At 41.6% G+C, this 12107-nt stretch overlaps 1 protein-coding gene across 8 annotated transcripts in view; it reads left to right on the forward strand.

Annotated features, from left to right (window-relative positions):
* The window catches only part of LRRC56 (leucine rich repeat containing 56), a 77546-nt gene extending 65934 nt beyond the window's left edge, over nt 1–11612 (forward strand). For all 8 annotated transcript variants that reach the window (XM_085880708.1, XM_085880714.1, XM_085880707.1 and 5 more), the window contains 5 exons: nt 1445–1636; nt 6636–6700; nt 10155–10300; nt 10400–10575; nt 10679–11612. In XM_085880708.1, the coding sequence (XP_085736834.1) occupies nt 1445–1636; nt 6636–6700; nt 10155–10300; nt 10400–10575; nt 10679–11082 (983 nt within the window). In that variant the 3' untranslated portion in view covers nt 11083–11612. The remainder of the gene's footprint in view (nt 1–1444; nt 1637–6635; nt 6701–10154; nt 10301–10399; nt 10576–10678) is intronic.
* The last annotated feature ends 495 nt before the right edge of the window (nt 11613–12107 follow it).

Genomic DNA, 12107 nt, shown 5'->3' on the forward strand with positions numbered 1-12107 from the left:
ATCACTGTAAAGTGTCAAATGGATTCCTCGTGTCAGAAAATCTATAAACGGACACCTTAATCGTCTTACCTTTAAAGGGTTGCCAAACATATGCAACACCTCTGTCTGTCTGTCTGTCTGTCTGGCTGGCTGGCAGTCTGTCCATATGTCGATATATTTTTGCTTTAAATATTTTTTTCCTCTGCAACCGCTTGTCCGATTGATGCTAAACTTCAGACATAGGAGGGACTCTCCATGGAGAATATTTTATTGATAACTGCAACGTCAGTCATGTGTGTGGTATGACAGCCATATCGGATTAAAGAAAAAAAATTGGGACATCTCCAAAACCATTCAACGAAAAAAATAGAAACTTGGCAAATGTCATCAACTCCCTATGAGGTATATCGGGTGATAACAATGACATCATCATTAAAGTGGTATTCCAGCCATAATTGGTTGAACCAAAATCCTTATCTGAAAAATCTGAAACTTCATATATCTGATCTACGACCCGATGTGAGTGAAGAATTCAATTTATGACCTCATTGGTCATGTGGTCGTGGAAATATTGGATTGAAAATAAAAACCGTTAAAAAATGTTCTTTTCCTGAACCACTTAACAGATCGATGCAAAACTTCATACATATGATTTACTAGCCATGGGGAATATAGTTTTAAATTTTTTGTTTTTTCATATTCACCTTTATTGACTGAATTTAGCCTTAATGTGCACAAAACGTGGTTGTTAAATATCCTAATAATCATTAAAGCTACGGATGATAGCAATGCATGTGACGTAATCGGGTGCGTAGATGATACAGCTACGTTGGTCATAATAGTGGTGTGCCATAATAGAAGTGTGTTCAGTGTATGATTGTATTTTTGTTCAGAATGAGCATAGGAGGTGAGACCATTCACTCTACCGAGTTCCGCTCTAATTGAATATATCAGTTATAGTTGCTGATATATGCAGATTTTGTTTTTTCTCATTTACGTCCAAATGGAGGGGAACGGTTACCATATAAACTAACCGTTTCTGCAAAATGCTCAAGGTTGCCAGTTGGCACCCTCGAGTTTCAGATTCTACATGGTGTGAAGATACAAAATTCAGAAAAAACAAATCGTGGGACCTTTAATACTGGGTCCAACATAAAATCCCAATTTGGCTTCCGGACTAAACGTGCTCATGGAGACGAGACATTGATGTAAACTTTTGAACATTCCTGTTATTTTTACATTCTGCTCTTCTTCGATCGAGGTTTGTGTTACTGATTGGTTGTGATCTTCGTTTGCTCTTTCTTACAAACGCAAACCATGTTTGGCCGATTTTATAAGGAAAATAGTGAGGATTCATTGTGCATACTCTGTTCGTAATAATCCCTCAAACAATGTAAATTGCATTATGAAACACATCTGGTACTATGTAAGTTAATTTCAATTTCAACTTTATTTAATATCACAGACAGGCAAGAAAAAGCATGCTCTCAGCCTGGCAATGACAAACAACCCTCAGCCTCGACACGTACAGTCAACCTCTCTGATGGACCGTTGCTGAACCCCGAGAGGCTAGATCTCGCAGCATGCCCCTCCTTAAGCCCTCATTCCTGCTCCAACATGAGTACTGCTGCAGAAGGATCCAGTATGCTGACACATGGTAAGGCTTTGCTTTGCACAGTATCAGTGTGTGTGTGTGTGTGTGTGTGTGTGTGTGTGTGTGTGTGTGTGTGTGTGTGTGTGTGTGTGTGTGTGTGTGTGTGTGTGTGTGTGTGTGTGTGTGTGTGTGTGTGTGTGTGTGTGTGTGTCACACTTCATTCTAAAGGTTTCCTGCTGTTGTAGGATAATAAAAATGGTACTGTTATAAAGTTAATAATCCATTTACTGAAGAAAGTTAATAATTGTGCATTTAATCATAATGATAATAACCAAACAACCATTCCTTTCACACGTCGAGGAGCAGAGGGCTGCCGAGGCTGTTTCATTGGGCTAAAGAGTACAATCTTGGACGGGTCACCACTCCGAGACAGGATACTCGAATGACTTATCACTCCAGTGAGCTGGTATTCATTTTCCTGACCTCGGAAGGATGACAGGCTGAATCAATCCACCTGGTATTATTTCAACGGCATGACAGTGGCTCGAACTTAAGACCCTGAGATCTTAAACCAGCCAGCTTAACCATTAAGCCAACACCAAGTTTAATCATAAAGATGCCCACTTTAAAAGTGTGTGTTAACACGATTGAAGAATAAGAATAAGAAGTGGAAATGGGAGCCTTTCATGTGGTGGTTCCAACGGCAACATTTATTTTTCCATGACAACAGGAACCCGTTATGATATGGAAGGAGCAAAGTTATACATCCTCATATGACACTCACAGATAGATATGCAATGTGTTTGTGAAGTACAACATGCTGTCTTTTGATAAAACACATCAGCAAAGTGACGGGGGGCGGGGGGGGGGTGGGGGCACGTCGAGTCAGGTTGTTACATTATAGAAAGTATTTTGTCAAAATTGGTCCATCAAGGAAGTTGGAGAGTAAGGTGCTTTGTGGAGGTTTTATTTATTTATTTTTTGACAACGCATGCTGTATTTATTTATTTATGTGACCGTTATTAATTTTTCAACTGAAAAATCGTCAATTTACATCCTATTAACTTGAAAGTTGAACAGGGTTTGCATCGTCCATCACTGAATTGGGGAAAGCAACTATTTTTGAGGTTAAAAGGTCAAACTTCTAAAATGAAATTTCCTCTGAAAAATCATCGATTTTCATCTGATTAACCTGAAAATTAAGCAGCAATTGCAGAGTGCATCACTGAACTTGGAAACCAACTACTTTGAGGTCAGAAGGTCAACGATCAACTCAAGGTCAAAGTTCTAAAATCATCAATTTCAATCTGAAAATAATCAATTTTCATCCGATTCACCTGAGCTTTCATGGAGATTGTCAATTTTAATCTTAATGAAATGGACAATTTGATGTATCTATGGCAACCTTTTGAGAGGGGGGGTGGATTTTGCAAGTATCCTGCTCTGCACAACATCTTTATCTTGTTTGTTTGGTTTTCTGTCTGTCTGTTTGTCCGCACAGAACTTTAGCGTTTTTTCTCCACAACCGCTTGTCGGATTGAGACAAAGTTTTCACCATAGGAGAGACAACTCGTGCAGAATGTTTTATTGATAATTAAGACATCATAGGTCACGTGGTGTGGCAGCCATGTTGTAAAAACGGGAAACCTTTGGACAACTGTATCTCTGAAACCGCACCAAGGACAAAATTGAAACTTGGCATACAGCAAATACTCCTCATGGGGAACAAGTGTGATTTTTTTATGATGTCATAGGTACCTTCATTGTGATGTCATAATTACATATGTTGAACTTTGCATCTGATTAGTATGAAAATTTTTGAGGGTCATCTAGGGATAAAATGGTCCACAGAAATTTTTTTTATGACATCATCGGTCACATTATTTGGCAGCCATATTGTTTTTTGTTTTTTTTAACTTTCAAAATCTTCTTCTCTAAAGTGGCTGAACGGATCGAGACGAAACTTTACACGTATGACCGCCTATCCATGAGGAACAAAAGGTTCACAAATATGACATCATAGGTCACATGGTTTGGCAGGCATATTGGATTGAAGAAAAATATTAAATAATGTTTTCTCTAGAACCACTTAATTAATTTCCGTGAAACTTCACATTTATGATCTTGTAGTGATGGGGAAAACACGTTTAAAATTCAAACTTGGTCGGACACATGGTCTGGTAGCCAGAATTATTTGATTTTTTTTGTTCTCGGTTTGTTTTGATTTTGTTTTTTGATTGTTATTATAAAAACATTTTTTTTTTTTTATTATTTTAAAATAAAACTCACTTGGTTGTGCCTGGATGGGGTTGAGGGAAGAGAAGTAGCAGCTGAAATATGAATCCTATCCAGGTTCCTCCTGATGACTTCATCTTTTCTTTTTGCTTGTTTGGGTTCCTTCTGATTGATTACTCCAATGCAGGACTGTACCTATTTGGTGTTCCATTTGATTTGAATTGAATTTATTTTAATTTCATTCCGAACTAAATTGAATAATAATACATGTCATGGGTCAGGGTCAGGTGTCCAATTAAAGTGGGACGTCTTGGTACCCGGTCATCACTTCCAGCAGTTATAAAGTGGCAGTTCTAATTATGTCTCTTGTTAATTACATAACACACCAGTGCACAAACACCACACAAAACAAGTCCTGGCGAGGGTCTGCAATCTTTAATTGCTCTTTTTCTTGTTTTCACTCTGGTTAAATGTGCAGGATAGCAAAGGGATCCTATACCCTGGAAACGGGTCGGTAGGATGGCCAAGGCTACATGTACGCACACTCGCTTCTCAGCTGTCTGCCTGGGTTTGAATCTCGACCCACCTATAAACTGTCACCCAGTGGTGTATTCTGTTAGCAAGTGGCTTGCTATCGCTTTCCAAGCCGGTCGTTCCATATCAACTGCTTTGCAAGCCGCTTCCCCAAGCCACTCGGCAAGTGCAGCAAGCAATTAAGAGAGGTGCTTCGCTATGTTACTTCGTCATGTTCCTACCTGCCATAACTACTGCTGTAAAGGCAATGGCAAACCACCCAGTATAACGCTTGCCAAGAAACTCCTTCAGCAACACCGATTCTTTGTAACAGAGTTTGCTACATCAGAATGAGAATCAGAACCATGAAAAACATCCATTGTCTTTTGCAAATCCATCATGCCTGGCTCTTCGTGTGACTTCACCTCCTGGCAACAAGAATCCTCAGTTTTGCCCGATACAGCTCAGGCTTAAAGTTGTTGAAGCTTTAAAGGTGGTGAAGTGACAACATGCCTGAGGTACGTGCAATGTTGACTCTTGGGAGAATTCATCCCATTTTCCAAGTCAATATCTCAGAGGTCAACGACATTTACTTATTACATTGCCATACAGTATGTGGTGGAATTAAGCCTGATGTTGGCTTCGCGGTTAAGGTGGCTGACTTGGGATTTCAGAGTCCTGAGTTTGAGTCTCTGTTTTTACTGTTGAATTAACACCAGGTGGGGTTGACTCAGCCTGTCATCTTTCTGAGGTTAGCAAAATGAATATCAGCATATTGGGGTAATAACCATTCTGGGTTACCTGTCCAGGACTGTACTTCTTGCCAATGAAACTGCCTTGGCAGCCCTATGTGCCTTTATGGCATAAATGGAATGGTATTATTATTATTATTATATGGTGGAATTTATTCACAAATTTTGGGCAAAGGAAGTTACTTTCTCTGAACTGTTGTTTTGGTGTCTTTTTTTCTTTGGGAGAGTGGGGGCAGTGGAGGATGTTTTCCTTTAAAAAAAAAAAAAATACCTTCCCCCACCTCACTATTAGGGAGGGATAATTTATGTTATTAAATAATTAATGGTAGTTTGTAATATCTGTAGTTACTCCTCATGACAAAGATGATCTTGTGTGTGTATTTGAGTGCTGTATACTGTATACTGTATACTGTATATTTGTGTATTTAAGAAAATTACATGCTTGGACTAGGAATCAAACTCAGGTCCTCTGGTGAACCATACCTGTGCTTTGATATCTGTGCTTTGCCATCTGAGCTATCTGGGTGACCCCCTGTTGTTAATCATAGCGGTCATGGAATTGTTCCTCCATAGGGGGAAGACCCTCTCATGGATAGGCCGTCGCTGCTCCTATGGTTGGCAATGAGTGTCCCGGAAGCATCGGGGGAAAGAGTGGCATCTCTATATGTGGGAGAATTGTGTGCTTAGCCTGTGGGTCACCCAGATAGCTCAGATGGCAAAGCACTGGTACGGTTGACCAGAGGACCTGGGTTTGATTCCTGGTCTGGGTGCATAATTGGAGGGGCTGGCAAACATGATAAGATGAGGAATGAAAAAACACAGGCAGCACATTTTCCCTTTGATGAGACCCTCTCACAGACTTTTCAATCATGGCACAGACATCCATCACCGATCCATACCTCAGCTATCTACTATTCCTGCCGAAATCCATGTACTCCTTTATCCACAATGATTCCAGGTACCCATTTAACTCAAATTTAAACCTATCTACCATTTCTGTTGCCACTATCTTTCCAGGGAGACCAATCCATGCATTGACTCCACTCTGGCTGAAATCCCCAACCGTATTACCGTATTAAATCTCCTCTTCTTTACTCTCAGGTTATAGCTCCTGGTCCTGTCACTGTCTCTTCTGCTGAATTACTCTTTTGCACTCGTTTTGTCCACATATTTCGTTCCTATATACAAGACAATTACATTTTTTAAATGCCTTGGCACCTGCCATCTTGCTCGAACGCTTGGGGGACTCTTGCTCCTCTTTGCTAAGATGGGCCGAGCCTTCTGGAAAATCTCAGGCGTATGGCTTGGAAAGGCAGGAAATGAGAGAGGATGGTTTTTGGAAGCCATGACACTTGTAAAAAATGGCAAGAAGGACTCTCACCAGGGGGATTTGAGTTTACTTTGGCAAGTCGTTGTCATTTCTTTCTTTTTTCATGGTCAAGCATCTTTTCACTTTGATAGCTACGCTCTGATAACACGCTGGTGTTATTGGCGATGCCACGTCTCCATTTCCGTGGCCTTTTGCAAGGTCAGTGTTATGTTGAACTGTACTTGCTCCACAGGCAGCGTGGGTGTGATCTGTGGAAACCCATCACGTGCTCTTCGTGCACGCCGACAGGAGCGTAATGTAAGTCGCACATTGACATTGACTGTTGCACATGTTAAACAATGTTTTCTTTTCTCATTCGTTATATCGTGAGAAAAGCTCATGAAGGACGTTGTTCTTGCAATACATAAAGGATTGGAACATGAGAACAATAGAAAGTGTGTTTCATGGATATAAACTGGGACATTGTAAGGAGACAATGGAGAGATCAACACAGCAGAGTATAAGGGATTTGAACCTGGGATTCCACCAACATGAGCTGTGCTCAGATGCAATATTTCCAAACAAGACTCTCAGTGCATTAAATGTCGTTTTTTTTGTAATTAATCATTTTATTATTTATTCTGCCTCTTCTTCTTCTTTTTCTTCTTCTTTTCTTCTTGCGTATGGCAGCTTGGCTGCCGGGTAGCTATCATTTTGTTGGGGCGTGACTATGCCGCTGATGCTGTGCCCCTATACCAGTGCACCGGTACTCATTTCGCCGACTTCGGAAGAATGACAGGCTCAGTCAACCCCACCTGGTGTTAATTCAGTGGAAAACGGGGCTCAAACTCACGACCCTAAGATCCCAAAATTAGTTATTCACGAAATCACATTTAATTTCTTATCTGCAAGTGGCACAGAGTGATTCCTTGTGGGTTCTCCGAGGCAGCGAAGGTCTGAATTTGTTTTATGTTGGGTCTCGTTTCAGATCGAATGGGAGGGGGGATGGGGGAAGGAGGAGGTGGGAGGGTAGGTTTGAAGGATTTCGTTATGACAAGGGCATGAGCACTCAATCATCGATTTCTATAAACTATACAATGAGATGTTTACCTTCCTCAGTGAAATATAGTGCTGCACCTTGTACAATCAAGCGATAACTATTATGGTTAAAATCGATGTGAATATGAACCCCGTGCTGCAAGCTTCGAGGCAAACATGACGTCAACTTATCTACGGTACTAGCTCTTTAACAGCAAGTGTAACTAGGAGCTAGGATGTTACGCTGTCATTTTATATAACGTGACCCCACCAAGGGAGGAATTTTCAAGTAATTGCTTTGTACATACATTGCTTATAACTCCAGCACCTTATCTGGGTTCTCTCCTTGTTTGAAGATGAAGATGCAAACAACTCCAATGGATTTTCAACGAAATAATGGATAACCCTATTGTGCACTTTTAAAAGGTCTAATTCGTCCTTGTGGTGTATCCATTGAGTCATTGTAACCATGCCTTTACTTATCTCAAATCAGTACTTCAATAAGCCTTGACGAATAAACAATTCAGATTGAAAACTACATTTCGGGGTATCTCAAACAGCATGTTGATATCACTTTATGGATGGGAATGAAAGTCTTTTTCCTTTAGTTTTTTTTTTTTGTTTTTTTGTTATGGAAGGTGGAGGTAGGGGGTAAAATTTTGTGTCATAATTTGGGAGTATAAGCATACAAGTACTTTGTAGCATTAATGATTGGCAGAAAACGAGCAGAAACCCGTGTTATCACGGCTGCGATACCTTGACGCAACTGAAGGTAAAGTGAGGTGGAGGTATTGTGACAACAAAGACTGCACAAATTTATTATTGGAGACTGGGATTTTGGTTGGAAATTTTGTAAGTCACACATTGACAAAATGGATGTATTTAAAATAGAATAAAAAATTGATGCCAGTGAGAGTTGAACTCAGGATCTGCAATTCCAAAGGTGTGTGTGTGTGTGTGTGTGTGTGTGTGTGTGTGTGTGTGTGTGTGTGTGTGTGTGTGTGTGTGTGTGTGTGTGTGTGTGTGTGTGTGTGTGTGTGTGTGTGTGTGTGTGTGTGTGTGTGTGTGTGTGTGTGTGTGTGTGTGTGTTAACTGCTGAGCCATATGATCAAACACCATTAAGTGTTAAGCCAAAGTACAGTATATGCAATTACAAATGAACAGGGTAGAACCAACATCATAAATATATATGTGGAAAAATTACGGGCCCGGACCGGGAGGTGAACGCAGGTACGGTTTGCCAGAGGACCTGGGTTCGATTCCCGGTCTGGGCCCGTAATTTTTCCACATATATATTTATGATGTTGGTTCTATCCTGTTCATTTGTAATTACATTACTACGCCCCCTGTGCTGTTTAATAACGGGCATGGATGTGTCCCCCCACAGGGGGAAGACGCTCTCGTGAGCAGGCCCTCGCTGCTCCCATGGTTGGTAGCGAGTGCCCCGGAAGCATTGGGGGAAAGAAAGTATATTCATGAAATCTATATCATATCATGGTGTCTGCACGAAAGCAAAATGCCGGTCCGGATGGGGCGGAATGCGTGTTTTTTGCTGTAAAACACCCCAAAAACAAAGTTTTACAAAAGGCATAATGCCTACTGCAAACGACGAACATGCAAGGGTGTGTTTGTAGTCAAAGAAACTCGCGCACGCCGTCGCCGGAAGGAGAAGAAACGTGGACAAAGCTGGTCCCTCAGCCTATTAATATATAGACTAGCATAACCCGCGCTCTGCGCGACATGTTGGGGTGGGTGTGTTTGAGAAAGGAACTGATGCAGAGTATCAGTAGTAATTTTACTTTAATGCAGTAAGTGGAATACGATTTCACTGTTTCAGAACCATTTTATTTACTTTTTTTTGTACCATGCACCTCATATGGTCTTTGAGATAATGTAAGCCGAATATCACGTTACTCGAGCGCAGAACAAAGTCGAAGATAGCGCGACACGAAACCACAAACTAGGAAATAATATATAAGAAGTGGAATACGATTTCACTGTTTCAGAACCATTTTATTTACTTTTTTTTTGTACCATGCACCTCATATGGTCTTTTGAGATAATGTAAGCCGAATATCACGTTACTCGAGCGCAGAACAAAGTCGAAGATAGCGCGACACGAAACCACAAACTCGGAAATAATATATAAGAAGTGGAATACGATTTCACTGTTTCAGAACCATTTTATTTACTTTTATTGTACCATGCAGGGGAGGCAGGGTAGAAAGGGGAGACAAGGTTATAAGTAAGAGAGGGTATGATGATTGGGATATGATGGAAGAAGGAAAAGGAAGATGTAATTGAGCATATAGGGGAGCAAGGGAGGGGAGGGGAGGTCACACCGCCAACTTCCACCCATAATAAATATATGGCCAATTCAAATATTTCGCAAAACCTATTTAATTGAATGTAGATCAATAACAGTCGTGGAGTGATGTCTGTATGCCTGTTGTTGGTTTAATGGTTAGGGTGTTGGGTTTGGGATCCTTGGATCCTGAATTCAAATCCCCCTCTGCTGTTGAATTAATACCAGGTGGGGTTGATGCTGCCTGTGATCCTTTTGAGGTTGGCAAAAATGAAACAGTAAACACTAACCAGAGCTGCAAAACATCTGCTTGGCATTGGTAAGAAGGGCGTGTATTTCCTTAACAACTTTTCCTTAAAGGAAACTCGACAGAAACTTCATAAATCTACATTTTAATTTGGCACCTAGCCTGTGATTGCCATGCCGTAGGCTTTTCGCCACGACACGGATGATCTCGGCATGGTGCACCCAGAGGAGCTTCTTTCGGGGCCAAGAGGCTGCTGCTTGGAAGAGGAGGTAACCTCGTTTGAAGATGTAATGAATGAACTCCATATTTGGAGGAAGCATTTCCACAAGTGAGTTGCAATGCTTGAGTACGTTTTCTCACGTTTTCATTGATAGAACAACCTGCTCCGTGTTCCTTGTGTTTCAATATTTACGAATTCTCGCTCCAGGGTCCGTGGCGCCAGCGATGAGGGAAATACATCCAACGTTTCTTTTTCATCTACTGATCTGATTAATAGTTCGATGGATGTGGGAGGGCAGTCAGAAGACTTGGATGGCCTGACGTTTGTGTTCGGGACAAAAACCCACAATGAAAACGTCTTTGAAGCCTGTCCTTCTGCAGAATGTGAGTGCATTTTTGGGTTGATCCCCTCATGCCTGCGATCAATTCAAAGCATGTGCAGTGCTTGTACATACTCATGGAAAACTGTTCTCATATTCTCCTGTAGCTTCACAAACCACACAACTATTGCGGGAAAGAATTCCGCCTCCTGTATTTCCACTTGAGCTAAGGCCACCAGATGGAGTGGCTCAAACTTCTGCTTCACTTACCACACGGAGGAGGCGATACAGGATACCGACACCAGAGGTCAGCTTACATGCATCCGGCACGCTGAGCCTGGATTTCAGTAACAGCACCCCGAGTTTGGATCTTGGTACCAGCACGCCCAGATCGGATCACAGTACCAGCACGCCCAGATCGGATCACAGTACCAGCACGCCCAGATCAGAACACAGTACCAGCACACCCAGATCGGATCACAGTACCAGCACGCCCCACTCAGATCACAGTACCAGCACACCCAGATCAGAACAGAGTACCAGCAAGCCCAGTTTGGATCTTTGTGTATAAGCACATTCATCTCAGATCTCTGTACCAGTGCACTGAACTCCAACCTTGGCCCAAAAGCAGCTGCACAAATGGCTCCAGTGGAAGGCAATGTGGTGAAATCCATGATTTGAAGTGCCAGTTTTGCTGCCAAATAAATGCCTCGAAGTTCAGAAACCATTTTTAAGGAATGACCCACGGCCACCATGTATCCTTCGCACGTAATACACGAGAGCACTGTGTGATCACAAGCCAACAAACAAATGGATGAATTGTGTGCACGTCTTCACTTTACCCAGTTTGAAATGATGTATATTGTGTAGTGCACCGAGTTGTGAAGCCAGAGCTGGCGATGGGTTGTGTGCATGGCACATGGGTCGTCTTTCAGACCCTGTGAATGACTGGAAGAAGCTTTGCCGATAATGCGCTTCCAAAGCTTTCTTGCTTCACATATAAATTCCCGTTATTTGGACAAATGGATCTTTGTTTTTAATCACCATTTTGTTCTAACTTCACAATTTTCCGTAATAAATAATATTTAATAACAGGTTCAATCCCATTGCCCATTCTGCATTATTTCCTGAGCTTTTGCAGGAATGTGATGTTGTGATTGATTGTAAGTGAGACCAGCTCACTCCCTCAAACGGTTACCTGATACACTTGCTCATTTGGCTGTTTGCTCAATCATAATTCTGCTTCCGTATTGCAGAGAGAGGCTCTGTGTCTGTACCATCAAAGTGCACATCAACCTGGCACCAATTCATCTGTCATTATTTTTTTTTTCAATGGAAAGTATAGGAGAAGGCTGAATTCCTTGAAGGGTCAGATCCAAAATAATTCAAAGTAAGGGAAAGGAGTAAGAGTCAACCACAATGAATTGACTCACGTCACATGTAGAACAGACCTGGTGGGGCAGGCACGTTATCCCACCCTGAAATTCGTTAATGAGCCAGCTGGGTTTATACTGACAATCCATCAGTGACACGACAATTCTCCCGAAAGTAGCGAGACTTCATGAAGATTAAAATCCACATTTGTAACACTGCTGA

Source organism: Eptatretus burgeri, chromosome 5 (assembly GCF_056783735.1).
Source record: "Eptatretus burgeri isolate ZD-2024b chromosome 5, Ebu_testis_v1, whole genome shotgun sequence".
NCBI classification, from domain to species: domain Eukaryota; kingdom Metazoa; phylum Chordata; class Myxini; order Myxiniformes; family Myxinidae; genus Eptatretus; species Eptatretus burgeri.